At 46.1% G+C, this 14,792-nt stretch overlaps 1 protein-coding gene across 1 annotated transcript; it reads left to right on the top strand.

Annotated features, from left to right (window-relative positions):
• The first annotated feature begins 726 nt into the window (after positions 1-726).
• Positions 727-14,412, top strand: LOC147609960 (uncharacterized). Its single transcript, XM_086786813.1, has 4 exons — positions 727-927; positions 1,293-2,377; positions 12,761-12,894; positions 13,188-14,412. The coding sequence occupies exons 2-4, from the start codon at positions 1,416-1,418 to the stop codon at positions 14,108-14,110; spliced, it is 2,019 nt and encodes a 672-aa protein (XP_086642939.1). The 5' UTR covers positions 727-927; positions 1,293-1,415; the 3' UTR covers positions 14,111-14,412.
• The last annotated feature ends 380 nt before the right edge of the window (positions 14,413-14,792 follow it).

The following is a 14,792-nucleotide window of genomic DNA, read 5'->3' as shown; positions in this document are numbered from 1 at the left end:
AATATCAATGAAAAATAATTAATGGTGGACAAGAATCTATAGAGGTTTAGACATTTGCCCATCCAGAATTCAAGGCAAAATTTCACCGCCCAGATTATAAACGGGGGCATAGTTTGTGCGTTAACACCCTTAGCTGAAAGAAATTTCATCTAAGGCTCAAAAAACCAGTTTGTAGTCAAATCTTGGTTGAAATTTGTTATTGTTACAAGAGACAAATATTATATAATCTCATTTTTTTAGGTCCTTTCTCGTGATTGGGTAGGGAGATGGACGAGAGAGACTCCCAAGTCCATGAGAAATAGGGGGGAGATCTGCCCCTTTCTCCACTAGGTGTGTGGTCCACTGGGCATGTAGCTCAACTGGTAGAACCGTGGGGTTCCAGGATGAGGACGCGGGTTCGATACCACCTAGGGGCTACACGACGGACAGCAACACACACGGCACGGGAAAAAGGCACCTTGGTCCTTAGTACTAAATCCTGGTTACTTTAGGGGGTCTTTAGTGGTAAAAATTTGAAGTACCTAGGTACACATCAACGTAAATGGTCTCGCCAGCAAGGATGCCACATACGCACAGCGGTTTTCCAAACGGCGGTTTAGAGCAAGGCGGTTTTCGAGCAAAAGAGTGATTTTTATGTCCGGACGAGCAGTAAAGTGGTCCATCGCCGTCCATGCTTCGGATGCCGGCAGCTTTAAGCTGAACTGTGGGAACAGCAGCAGCTATCGCCATTTCATTTCATTTCCATGGCCGTTTCATTTCATTTCATTTGGCTTTTTTCCCTGCCCCCAATGCCCACACACAGGTAGTGTAGTGCTTTGCGCTCTCAGTGGTAGAAGGTCCTCAAGCCAAATATATATATATTCAGGCAACATGATGCTTTTCAACTGTTTTCAAGCTTTCATTGGGTGAAGTCAGGTGGATTCAAAGGTGGGTGGTTTTTGGAAACTATCAAATTTAAAAATATGGGTTCTGTTCTTTTTTTGGGGGGGAAATTTGGGTTCTGTTTTTTTTTTCCTTTTGTTGTGGTGGGTGGGGGGGGGGGGAGGGGTAGGGAAGAAATTATGGGCTCTGTTCATTTTTTGGGATGTTCAAGGCATGGTTCTGCTTCCCCTCACTGCATTCATCGATGCCTGCATGTAAGCATGCATTATCTTTGCATTCTAGTAGCTGGGCAGCTTCCGTTCCTACTGTATGCCCCATGTTCCATATATCTGCTCTCCAACTTTTGTCTGTCTGCCCTCCTTCACTGTATTATGTACATATTTCCTAACCTTGGAGTCGGTTCTCGTCAGGTCTCTCCCTATACCATTGGAGGTCCTCACACCTTTCTGCGGACACACTCCGGTTATGCGGTCGGGTGTGCCGAAAGCTGCTGATTCTCTGTTACAGGTTGTGCCCTCAGACAGAGATTATGCATGGCCTGGGATTCTAATTCCTCCCCCTGGGACTGGGATGCTGAAGCAGTTTTCATACCAGGGCATGGGAATGGAAGCGATCTTAGCAAGTCGGCTGGAAACAGTCGGCAGAGTGACACCGAGCCTCGTCTAGCTGGGCATGGGGGCCCTCCTCACAGTAGCACAGCTGTAGGACCCTCTGTGCTTAGGACGGGTGCTAGTCATTCAACCATACATGGTACACCAGATGTACCCAGGCATGAGGGCCCGCTCATCAACAGAGTTGTTGGCCCTGTTATGGCAAACTTACATGGTGCAATGGCTTCTTGTGGCGCAATTGGACATAGTAATGTTGTTTCTATGGGGCAGGGAAGGCTGCCCATTGTTACAACTTGCATAGGCAATGGACCTTTTATTGGTTGCAGCAATGATTGTGGTGCTGGGAGTCAGGGGAATGTAGTGCAAAAGGGAGTTAATGATAGTTGGGGAAGGGCTGAATATGGAAACACAGAATTTTTGGAGCTGGGAAATCAGCAGCCAAGCTTGGGGCAGCACAAGCATGTCAACTCCAAAGAGAAGGACCATCTTGTTGCAACGAATTGCCATCCCGAAAAGAGTGTTGGAAATACCTCAGATGGTGCTAAGACGCATTTCACAGAAGAGCAACACAGTAGCACTGCCACGGGCTCAGCTGGCTCAGGTGATTCCCTTACCGGTCTGCATTTGGGCAAGCGGACGTATTCTCAAGATGTTACAACAGCCACAGCAACCGAAGCAACTCAAAAACCTAATTCTGCTCCGAAGAAGGCCCGAGGAGGGCCGACTGGATCACAAATACCTCGCTGTCAAGTTGAAGGATGCAAACTAGACCTCACTTCAGCCAAAGATTATCATCGCAGGCACAAAGTATGTGAGCCACATTCAAAAGCAGGAAAAGTAATGGTTGCAAGCCTGGAGCAGCGTTTTTGCCAACAGTGTAGCAGGTACCTTTTTGTGTCAAGTTACGCTATCTTGTCTAGTCGCATGTGGAAATCTTTGCAGTTCAATTATGTCTTTAGCATGTGGAAATCTTGGCAGTTCAATTATGTCTTTAACATCTGATTTTTTGCATGAGCAACATGAGATGTTGGGTTTTGTAAGAGAGAACCTTTGCAGAGCCCAAGATAGAGCAATGCTTTATCTGAAATTGAATCGGGATCAGTACTTGAGTTTTGGTTTGGTGCTTTACCTCAGACAGGATTCTCAAGTGGAGGAGACTGGAAGAGTTTATAAGCTTTCTCTTAAGTTTTGTGGGTTTTATTATGTAATCTTGGTGTCACTGAGCTTGCCTAAAAGCTGATTGCGAGAAAATGGCGATTGGAATGAGTCTTGTTTCTGACAGCGAACATGTGTGGCTGGAGGACCTTAAACACTAGGTTCCTTATGAAACAAAGTAGTTCTGGATTGTCATGAAGATGCACTAGAGATGCTTATCAAGAGGATAACATGTTTTGAGAAAGGTAGCTCTTGGAAGATGGTTGAATATCTTAAGATGCAATCACCAAATTTCCCAGCTATGAATTTTCTTGCTGGGTTCTAGTTTAATTGAGGGAATATGCTATCTGGAGTCCCCATGGCTAATAACTAGGGCTTGCGTATTATTGATGAGGCTATGCTTATACCAAAGGACGGGCCTTGCTAAAGGGGCATTTAGTGTTATAAGTGATTCTATTACTCGGGTGTGGGTATTCTCGAGGATGCTCGCTAAGTTATGGATGGGTCCAGCCAATTCTTCCACCAATGTCCTAATAAGAACTAGCGCGTGAATGCATTTTCTAGAGCCATGTGTATAGGAAGGAGAAGGGAATCCTTAACAAGGTTGTGTACAGGATATTCAACATGCTGAAGTGACACCTGTGTAGTCATTCTGTTCTATTTTATACCTATGCACAACATTTTATTAGGTAGAGGCAACGAGTGCATGGGCAGGTGGGATTGTGTGCTGGCATGACTACTGAAATTCACTTTACGTGCAAATCCCTAGTGGTTTGAGTTGACGGCATACAAATGTGTTTGTAGGGCTGCTGTACATTTTATTTGCCTTTCTCCTGGTACATACGACCATTGCAGGTAATTTCTCTCCACTTTCCTTTGTTTGCATGCCCTCCCCAGCTTCAGCCTCCGAGTGCCTCCGAGAGCCCTTGATATTGAATCCTTTGGTTCTGTTACCCAGTGGTCACATGTTGGGTGCCTGTCCACACATACCTTGGGGAGCTTTGAGCATGGGCCCAAAGCAGTCCCTTGGAGATTGGTTTCGTTTCAGACAGCTTCCCCCCGGAGGCCCAAGCGAGGAGCCTTGCTGAGAACGAGGAATGGACAGACTTAGTCTTGACATCGATTCTTCCGTTCCCCTGCAAGGATTACTCCGATCCCGGACGCCCCTCCCCTACAGTCACCAGTCATGCCATACCTTTGGCAGTGCATGGTGCTGACGAGAGTTTAGGCCTCCTCACTTATTTTATCGGACCTCATGGCTAACTTGTTAGAGCAAGGGCCCCTTTTAAGGATCATAGCGGATGTACTCTACAGAGAATACGGGTGATTGGTTTCCACGAGCATGGCTGGTACATTGACCCTTCACTGGCCAAGGTGGCCAGACTCCAGAGAGGGCTTTTGGCGGTTATGGTTATGAGAGGGCCGTCTGCTCACACGCCTTCAGTGGGACCTTGGAAAGTGGACATGGTAGGCAATCGGAGGTAGACCGTAGATTAGCAGTCTGTTTGAGGTGTGGCCAATGGCCATCCATAGGGTTCCAAACATCATTGCCTTTGGGATTGCCCGAAGGCTCAGCAGGTTTGCCAGAGGATTCTTAAGATGCACGAGCACCAACGATAGGTCTGGGGATGGACCTGGTAGGGGTCTGTCTGTGTAGCTGCACATAGTTGCATGTAGGAGAAAGGGGCAGCTCTTTGCGATACCCCAGAAATGGGCTTTTTATCCCTTGCCTAAGAGAAGGGGTAGGCCTTGTGGGCCACCCTTTGGGCCAAGAGGCCCATGGCCAATGCCCCAGCCCGAGAAGGGGGCTAGGCCTTGGTCGGCCGGCCAGCCAGCCCGCCCAGCAGGTGGCCAGCCTCAAAGGCAGCCTGGACAGGCCATGCGCACACTGGACAGCAGCCAGGTTGCAAGGCGGCCAGTCCAGCAGAGGCGGCCAGCCAAAGTGTGAATAAGGCGCATATTTAATGCACAATATTCAGGTCGTGGGAGTTATTTAAACAGGCCGACCCCTGCTTATACCCACGGACCAGCATAGAAAGAGACTATAAAAGCATTGCATATTGAGTCATTTAAGCATCTTACAATTCACAAAGGGCTGAAGCATTCCAAGGGCCAGGACAGCCAAAGGGGATTCTAAAGCCAAGGTGAAGGTCGAAGATCAAGAGTCAGATCAGAAGATCTACAGATTTGCGTTATTTTCTCATCATAATAAAGTAAATACACCATCCGTGGTGGGGGCCTGAGAGAGGGTATTCGAGACCCAATACTGTGTCCGACTCTCTCTCTCTCTCTCCCTCTCTCTCTCTCTCTCTCTCTTTCTTTCTGCATATATCTATCTATCTTGTGCGTTATCTTCGTCACAAAAAAAGATTGCTGAATTCTGTCCATTGAAGAACCAATTCTATTCATCAAGCTTCCACATGCTACATTGGTATCAGAGCCTTCTTCTTCAAGTCTTCAGATTCAGCCAGAAAACCAGTTTTTTTTTCCGCTTGTGTGGTTGGTTTTTAGACTTCAGAGGACCACCCCTTTTGTTGTGACTCCTGTCCCTTGAAGGATGGTTGGTTTTTAGCCTCCGGAAGCTTGTAGCAATCTTCCCACACGCATAGTGGATGGTTTTGTTGCAGTCCGGAAAGGACGTGACTATTCTCACTATGGCGAACTTCGACAAAGAGAGAGAACAAAGAATTCCGGAACAAGGAGCACCATGTAGTCCTCCCGGGACGGTAGACATGACTGTGCACGAGATGTTCTAGACTATGATGCGAGCACTCGTAGACCAGAACACCAAGTTGGAAGAGCAAAAGGCGCAGATTATGGCCCTGGAAGATAGAACCTGTCGATAACCCTCCTGGAGGGTTACTACCGCAGTTGAATTCGCCACTCGAGTTGCTGATGTGAGCATTGGAGATTTGATTGATGGAAGAGCGTGAGACCGTGAGGTAGCATCCCGTGCTACCACACAAGAAGACGCCAGACGACGTGTGGAGCACGAAAGATTTCATGCGGCTTTAGACGCAAGAGTGACACCTACTTCTTCCTTGAGTCATCCTCCTGAGAGGATGAAGTTTGAACTTCAGTAAACTTGATCCCATGACCCTTTATTCTTGGCTGCATCAATTTGAAGCTTATTTTGCTACTGTTAGGAAGAATGATATTGACAGAGTGATCTTGGCTAGTTGGTATTTCCATCCCATGGTGGACTTAGTGGGCTAATGCCCACACCAAATTTAGTGTGGCAGCTTATGTTTGGGACGAATTCATCTTAGATCTTAAGGAGCGGTATCTACCGCCCCATTATCTCGAGCAACTCGAAGACGAGTTCAGAGGGGGCATGTTAAAATGTGCAACTAGTCCATGCCAACAAAATTTCAAACTTATGTTTGCAATTGGGCATTTCTGATAAGGAAAAGAAAGTGCAGTTCCTTTATGGCCTTGACACGCAAATCTAGTGGGAGGTGCGTATGTTTTGGCCACCCACTCTCGCTTGCACAGAGTGCTGAGATGAACTACAATGGAGTAAAGTCCAAGACTTTCTAGCCTTCCATGCCCAAGGCACCCGCCTTGAGGAGAAAAGGCCAGAATGAGACGGGTCTTTCCCAAGATAGAGCAACGGGCGCCTCCGGCTCCAAGAACTTGACTAATGCGCCCAATCTTACTCTAGACCAGGAAGCTCAGGCAGGCAAGACGGGTGGTAAGCTCACTCTAGACGAGACATCCCAATACAAGAAGAAGGATAGGTGTTCCTTTTGCCATACAAAAGGACACACTTCTAAGGATTGTCCAAAGAAGACTACCACCCTAGCCTCCACGGCTTTCCTGGTGAGCCTCGCTCCCACAGAGACCCCAACGGTCATCTGTAGTACTTCGGACCCCGGTTCATCGATTGGTGGAATCATTAGCCGAGAGCTCGAAGGTAAGTAGAAGGGTGATCAAGACCAGGAGTACGAGCGCAATGAATTGCTCAAGAGGTTTAGCCACATAGGTGGCCAGAGAGACGTCGTCTTGTTTGACTGTGGCAGCATGGAGGATGTGGTCACTAAATAGGCCGCTCGGCCAGCCCGGTTCCTGTTGACTTCGGTAGACAAGAAGGTAGAGAGTTTTAGCACAGGCATGGCGATGAGCAGTAAGTTTGAAGCTCAAGGTGCTAAACTAGTTATTCAGGGCATAGAATTTGTGTGAGATTTTATGATTGCCCGTGGGAATTTAGTGGCTTCATAAGTTTTAGCCAGACATTGATTGCGCACTCTCTGGATTACCCGAAACGTGTCCAAAGTCCCAATAATCATTAAGTGTGAGCCAGGGATCTTAAACTTTCCTCTCATAAACCACATGTAAGCTAAACGAGAAATACAGAAAGGCACACAATGTGCATTGATTTATATCTAGAATGCCTGGATGGTGGCGAGTGCTTTTGAGCATTACCAGGCTCTCCATGACAAGTTCCAGAAGTTTTTTCTTCGGGACACTCTCCCTCCCCAGCTCCCCCCGTCTAGACCAGAGGACCACAAGATTGATCTCCTCCTAGGCTCGGATCCCCCGAGCAAGTTTCCATACTTCCTGTCCAAGGCAATGGAAACGGAGTTGGACTGCCAACTCCAAGAGTTGTTTGCTGGTTGGCTTACGCTCTAGTGTGTCCCCATTTGTTGCCCCCATTGTGTTTGTTAGGAAAAAGGATGGTTCTTCCCGATTGTGTGGATTATCGTGCACTCAATAAGTAGACTATAAAAAGTAAGTTCTCGATGTCTCGGATTGATTACATTTTAGAGAGATTGAATGGGGCCAAAGTGTTCTCGAAATTAGATTTGAAAAGTGGGTAGTACCAAATTCGGATTGTTCAGGGGGACATCCCCAAGATAACCTTTCATACGGAACGGGCCCACTATGAGTTTGTGGTCACGCCTCTTGGCTTGACGAACACCCCAACCACATTCAACCGCATGATAATGCAGATATTCAGGGACTTGATTGGCAAGTGTGTGTTCATATTTTTGGACAACATACTTGTATTTTCAGCTACGGTAGAGCGACATAACATTAATGTGCAGAAGGTTTTGAAGTTGCTAGAAAGCAACGAACTCTATATCAATGAGAAAAAGTCAGAGTCTTATGTGTTCGAGGTTCACTACCTTGGATACATTATCAGTGTTGAGGGCATCCGACCAAAGTGGCCAAGATAGTCGATTGGGAGATATCGCAGACAGCTTATGATATTCGGTCGTTTACGGGTATATGCCAGGCATATTCCACCCACATCGAAAAGTTCTTTGACCTCTCATCGGATCTTACAGATTTGCTTAAGGGTATCAAGACTAGAAGGCAACAGATCCGAATGACTCCACGAGCTTTGGAGGCAATCAAGAATCTCAAGGTGGCCTTGTCAGAGGTTTCTTGTTTAGCGTTAGCCTCGTGGGGTGAGCTGTTCCAAGTGATCACCGATGCAAGTAATATCGCGATTGGAGTTGTTTTACAACAGAATGGCCATCTAGTAGCTTACATGTCTTGTAGGTTGCTACCCACAGAAAAGAATTACTCGGTCTATGATCGGGAACTCCTCGCAATGATTTAGGCCTTGAAACAGTGGAAGTATTTCCTTTATGGGCAAGACTTTGAGGTTTGCATTGACCATTAGGCATTGTGCTAGATTCAGACAATGCCAAGTGCACAGTGGAGCTACCGTCAGCATCGTTGGAGCGAAAATTTCTAGCAATTTGGTGGCATGATCAAGTATCTTCCAGAAAAGGCCAATCCAATGGTTGATGCTTTGAGCAGGTATGGAACAGTGACTACAATTCAGACCACTAGACTAGACCTTGTTTGGTACGGGACTAGATGATATGTAGCACAAGTATATGGATTCCAAGGAATTCGGTACATAGTGGGAACAAGCATTGGACGCTACAAGCCCATGTCTTTTTTTGATACGGGATGGTTGGCTTTTCTACAAAGATTGCCTTTGTGTCATGAAGTCATTCAGGCCACCTCTTCTCTATGACGCTCATGATGCCATCACTGGTGGTTACAGGGGCATGAATTCGATTTTGGAGAAGATAGAAAGGCAATACTATTGGCCAAAGATGAGGCGAGACGTGTTCACTCATATGCAACACTGTGAGGTTTGTCAGGAAGAAGATAGGGACCTTTTCAAGACATTTCAATGGATTTTGTGACGAATCTGCCTCATAGTTTGGGTAAGCGCAATACTTAGTGTTTGACGATTGTTGATCGTTTTAGCAAATTTATTATGCTTATTCCATGCAAGGCTAGAGTGATCGTTGAGGACGTTTTCCCACTTGTTCATTCAGCGTTGGTACTTATTAGTGGGATTCCTAGGACACCATAGTGTCAGACCATGATGCCAAGTCTACAAGCCATTTTTGGAGGGCATTGTTCGACAACTTTGGTACTGAATTGAACTTTTCTAGTGCATTTCACCCATAGACAGACGACCAAACAGAAATTACAACCAGTTGGCATTTGACATGGTGAAATGTTATGTCCACGATCAGCAAGGTAAGTGGGAATCTTATTTGCCTTTAGTTCAAGTAGTTTGAATGATTCGTTTTCTTCAACTATTGGTAGGACTCCTTATGAAGAAGCGTTTGGAAGACCATTCGAGTCGCTATTGACCAGAATCTCGTTTTTAGTCCTTGAAGCGAATAGATTGACAGAGTCTTACCAAGAAATCTTGGAATCAGTCAAAGACAGGTTGGCTAAATCGCAGGAGGCCTACACTCAACAGGCCAATAAAGATAGAAGGGATGTGAAATTCTCAGAAGGAGATTGGGTATATCTTCGGATAATGAGGTCCAATCCCTTCAGAGATAATTGATGAAGTGGAACTAGACATTATTGACGAAGTTGAAGTAATGGTTCCGGAGCAGATTCTTCTGCACCGCTTCAAGCTGAAGACAAAGACAGTTCCTCACAAAGTTTCAAGACCAAGGGACACATGAAGCGGTCTGGCTTGACAGAATTTTTCGACGACTATCCGGCTTTATTGACGGATTATCTGGAGACTATGCAACGTCCGTCAAGTTAAGCAAAAGGGGATGTCACGTGCATCCCGCACGTGGACATATCTGTACAACGAGTGCAAGACTTGGAGTGGAAACTAGTCCCTTGTGAGCACGAGTCAGCCAGGGTTCCACTCTAAGCATCCAAGGTCGGGTGTACAAGTCCCGTACATGGTCTTGGTCAAGTGTGCAAGTCCGGCACATGAAACAGTGCCAATCCTACTGTGAGTCACCCTCTGGAACGATGACAAGTGTTCCAACTGTTTGGTTTGTAGTTGGTATAAGTAGGGGTCGTCCTGTTTAAATAACTCCCACAACCTGAATATTGTGCATTAAATATGCACCTTATTCACACTTTGGCTGGCCGCCTCTGAGCCTGGCTGCTGTCCAGTGTGTGCATGGCCTGTCCAGGCCGCCTTTGAGGCTGACCCCGTTTGCTGGGCTGGCCTCCATGGCTGGCCAACAGGATGCCCAGACCCCAAGGCCTAGCCCCCTTCTTGGGCTGGGGCATTGGCCATGGGCCTCTTGGCCCTAAGGGTGGCCCACAAGGCCTACCCCTCTCTTAGGCAAGGGATACAAATCCCCTTTTTTGGGTAGCCCAAAGAGCTGCCCCTTTCTTCTACATGCAACTACACAGATGCCTCGTATCTCACCAATCAGCATAGAAAGAGACTATAAAAGCATTGCATAGTGAGTCATTATGTGTATCGCGATTGACCAGCTCAAAGTATCCTCCCACCGCCTCAGAGTAGAGACTAGCAGAGCCGAGAATATCCCATAGGAGAGGATATGCAATGTATGCACCATGAGTGGTAGATGATGAGGCCCATTATATGTTTAGCTGTCCATCTTACTATGAGATACGGGGGAGATTCCAGTGCTTTTCCGAGAGTGATTCGGGCCACTCACACGGTGATACAATATGAGGATCAGAGATGCTTGGGCATTTACTTGATGGAGCTTAGACGACGCAGAGCTGTAGTGTTGAGACAACATGCCGAGAGACATGTCCAGCTCCGATAGGACACCTCCAGAGAGCCATCACAGATTTTTGTGGTACACACATCCACATGAGTCCACCACCCATACCATGCATGTGTTCCGACTTTAGAGCCCACCCCCCCATACCGTGAATCTGCTCTGACTTTAGAGCCCACCACCCATACTTGGCTCCATGCCCAAGAGGATCTCTTACCGAGAGCTTGATCCATTCCATGAGCTAGACGCCCCGGACTTAGAGCATCAAGACCCATTCGGAGCAGCAAGTTCCAGCCTGTCGTTCGATTTGGATATGTAGGGTTATACTGAGCTTAATAGGGAGAAAGAAATCTATAGGTCAAGAATAAGATCTAGATTGTACATATTTCAACTTCATAATAAACCCAAAGGTGGGGGCTCTTCAATGGGATATTAGGATCCAGTGTTGTCTTCGGTGTATTCTTTCTTTCCTCGCTCTTCTCTTCCTTTAACACACCACAGGAACTGCACATCTAGTTATGTATGTGTGAAACTGGCCTTCGTAAGGGCTGTGGCACAGGTACTTAGCTTATCTTCAAGAAAACAACAATTGCATGCGTAAAACCTTGAGAAAAAATCTGAAAATAAACAAAAGAGAGAGAGTAGAGAGAGAAGACACCACGCTAGGGGTTGAAATAGCCTTGGGTCGACCCCCCCCCTCCCCTTTTCAAAGTTATATTAGATAAAACTCCTTGGAGGAGTCTTGAGCACAAGTTCTTATAGCTAGAGAGCTCTCCTGTCTTCTCTCCTGTCTTTTTACATGTCTCAACAATGAGAGAACAGCTGAATTTATAGTTCTTGCCCAAAAGCACTTGAGAAAAGTGCTTTAAAACTCACTTATAGTCCAAAAAGCATCTTTTTAATAATAAAAGCTCTTCTCTTTTTAGTTTTTAAAAAGCTTTTAATCTTTTACTTTCCAAAAGCTAGTCGCTTCATTCCAAGCTTGTAAGGTGACCTTGCATTGCTTTCTTGCCATGTGTTAGTGCCACATCACCATTTCCACGTCATCAGCCATGCCACTTTTTTTTTCTTTTTTTTTTTTTGGGGGGGGGGGGGCACGCTTTGCGTTTTGTTTATCAGCAACTTGTATTTTGATGCTTCGGTGACAATGTAAATGGCATGTGAAAGTTAGGCCAAGTCTATATGTGCATGAGATTTGTAGGCATAGGGAGTGACATTTGAAATATCCCAGTTGCACGTGGGAAGATAGCAGCCAAACACTCCCTACATCCTTGTTTTTAAGGATTGGTGAATGTAGATTGAGGGAGCCAGATGACGCCAGCCACACAGGACTGCCCAGTCAGAGTTTGAATAGAGGCCCACCCAAAAGGGACTTGTCTTGAGACATTTCAGAGATTTGGCAAACCCATGATTCATGGAGCCACATCTATAACCTAGATGAGTTCTCAAAGAGTCCAGAGGAGACAGCAACCATGCACTCAGTTAGCGCAGATGAGGATCGTAGATGTTCCGTGGACACATGGAGGGTTCACTGTCTAGGCTGCTGTCCAAAGATAAGATTCTTTGCTGGCATTGCAACCCTATTCCTTAGACACAGAGTGAGCCTGCAGCCTTGGTAAACCCACCAGTAGATGACACTTTTTTTTGGCATCTGCTAGGTTAGAAGTCATTTAGTACCCCTTCAGAGGAGTGCACCTACATTACCCATGTGCATGCTTAACCTCACCTACATTACCCATGTGCATGCTTAACCTCACCTACACTCATCGCCTCACTCCCTTCAAAGAATAGGGCTCAGAATGACCAGCACTCTCTGTTCAAAGACATGACGAGTTTTTTTTAGCATTGCAGTGGCTTGGATAAATATATTTGTACGTAGGAGATGATTGCTGAATTATGTAGTATACATAGCAAGGTTATGGTTCTTTATAGGATTAATGACCATGCTGATCTCATGTTGTACTAGTGTATGTACAGTGTACCATGCGTTGATGTGAGGCACAGAACTTTCCCTTTATCATTCGAGGGGTTCTCTTCTGTGTTTTGATCACATGTTGTGTAAGGATGTAGGATTTGCTACATGTCCAATCAATTTAACTACCTTGTGGCTCTTTGCAGGTTTCATCTCTTAGCTGAGTTTGATGAGGCAAAGAGAAGCTGCAGGAGGCGACTTGCCGGGCATAACAAGCGTCGTAGAAAGCCACAACCAGACCCCTTAGAATTACAAGCGAGATTGCGATCTACTCTTGAAGGTATTTGGCAGCTTGAGGCTGGTAAAACTCCATGCATCCTTGAATCACGCTCCATGTGGTACAGTGCACAAGCACAATTGACTGATTCATGAGCAAAACGGTTGAGGCACAGGCACATGCACATGCACATGCACATGCACATGAACATCCTCACACATAAGCACACCCACACCCCCCATGCACACACATGCATGCACTTATTTGTTGCGGTAGCTGTGTGGATTTCTCATCTGTTTAGAGATACATGAAGGAAGCAAGGAAGAGCTTTTTTCAAACTTTTGTGGCTTTTGCAGACTGGTCATTTTTGCACCAACCAAGGTTTTCTAGAATGTCGTTATGGCAAGAACCGGGAGATTTTCGATCAAGCGGGACATGGCCACGGACGACGGTACAATTTGAAGATCAGCCAACATATGACTACACAATGCAAGCACCGGGAATGGAGAGACAGATGTACATGAAGGGTCTCTCACCACAACTTACCCATGATAAGTTTCCACTTCTGCTCCTTCAAAGTCCAAAAACAGTGATGCCGACTGATGCATCTTATCCAAGAGTCCATCAGTACCTACCGGGCCCTCTAGGTGGTCCTGTCGGTAACAGCCTAACGTTGGCATCATCATCAACAGGAGCAGGAGTGTTCTCAGGCCTTGAAACCACACCAGTTACTCGCGTAGTAACAAGAGTCACAGACTCTGGGCGTGCTCTCTCTCTTCTGTCACTGCAGACACAGGGCTCTCAGCCTCCAGACATGGTATCACTAGACCTGTTGGGTCTGGCAAACATAACAACAGTCGATCATCAGCGCATGCATGAGGAAGCTATTGTTCCACAACAGTTGCTGTTACAAGGAGGGCAGCAGCATTGTCATGATTTCTCGGTTCAAAAGATGATGCATTCCGTGGCTTCAAACTCGCAAATGCACTCTGGTGTCCATGCGGGTGCTGTGGTGGCCTTGGAAAAGGATCTTTATGAATGCTCATATATGCATGATTTGAACAGGCAGGGTGGCTTTGAAAGCAGCCACCCCATGTTAGCAACCATGCAACGCCATGGCACGACAGGCCCGGAAGATGCAAAGCAAACACGAGATCTCATGCGAATGTCATTGTCTCAGACACGAAGTGCTGCCAGTCAGGGGCAGTCAGTGACATTTCAGCTTGAAAACAGCGCTTTGGGGGATTTGCATTGCTCATATGAAACCCCTTTTTTTTGAATTTTGAAGGATGAAACTTAAGAACGTTTTTTTGTGTGTTTCAATACTACTTTTTATTACAAAGGATCGTCCGCCTGCTGGGCAACCATTACTCTGAGAAAAGCTGCCATATCAATGGGGAGATGACTTGCCCAGAGGGAGGGCAGCATGAGGGTGCCACCCGATGCACTCAAAAGGCCCCGGGAAGGGCTCTCCCTTCTGAAGCCGGTCTATGTAACCTGCTTTTTGTCTCAATTGCTTGGACAATGGGGAAATGACTTATATATTAAGTATTAAAAGTGTTCTGTTTGCTGTTTTGAATGCACATAGGGTGATATCTGCCCATAGAGATTAATGCTTAATAATGCTGCACCTTGCCAGTAGTCATGCTCATCTATGATTAATGAGCCTTCCTAGGCCTCAAATATTATTTTGTAAAGCAGGGAATGCTATATATAGTTCTTTGTAGCAGTTAATGAGTCCTATTGTGGGTTGCTTGGAGGAAAGTAGAGACTCTTGGACAAAAGACCTTCAATCATATTCATATTGGTAGAAATCTTACATAACAAATTAGGTTGGCTATTCCTAGTAGACATTGTTGTTGTAAGTTTATTGCATGATTGTGAGTTCTATAATCAATTGAGTTACACAAGCCCATGATTTGGCCCAAGCCCTAGATGAGGGTTGTTATCTTTCAAGCCAA

This window comes from Cibotium barometz, chromosome 50 (genome assembly GCF_041138505.1).
Source record: "Cibotium barometz isolate CiBa-2024 chromosome 50, ASM4113850v1, whole genome shotgun sequence".
Taxonomy (NCBI): Eukaryota; Viridiplantae; Streptophyta; class Polypodiopsida; order Cyatheales; family Cibotiaceae; genus Cibotium; species Cibotium barometz.
This window is presented reverse-complemented; position numbering and strand designations above follow the sequence as displayed.

Coding starts and splice junctions, on each gene's coding strand:
- LOC147609960 (XM_086786813.1), top strand. CDS start 1,416: ATGGCCTGGGATTCTAATTCCTCCCCCTGGGACTGGGATGCTGAAGCA. Junction 2,378..12,760: donor TTTTGCCAACAGTGTAGCAG/GTACCTTTTTGT, acceptor GGCTCTTTGCAG/GTTTCATCTCTTAGCTGAGT. Junction 12,895..13,187: donor ATTGCGATCTACTCTTGAAG/GTATTTGGCAGC, acceptor TGGCTTTTGCAG/ACTGGTCATTTTTGCACCAA.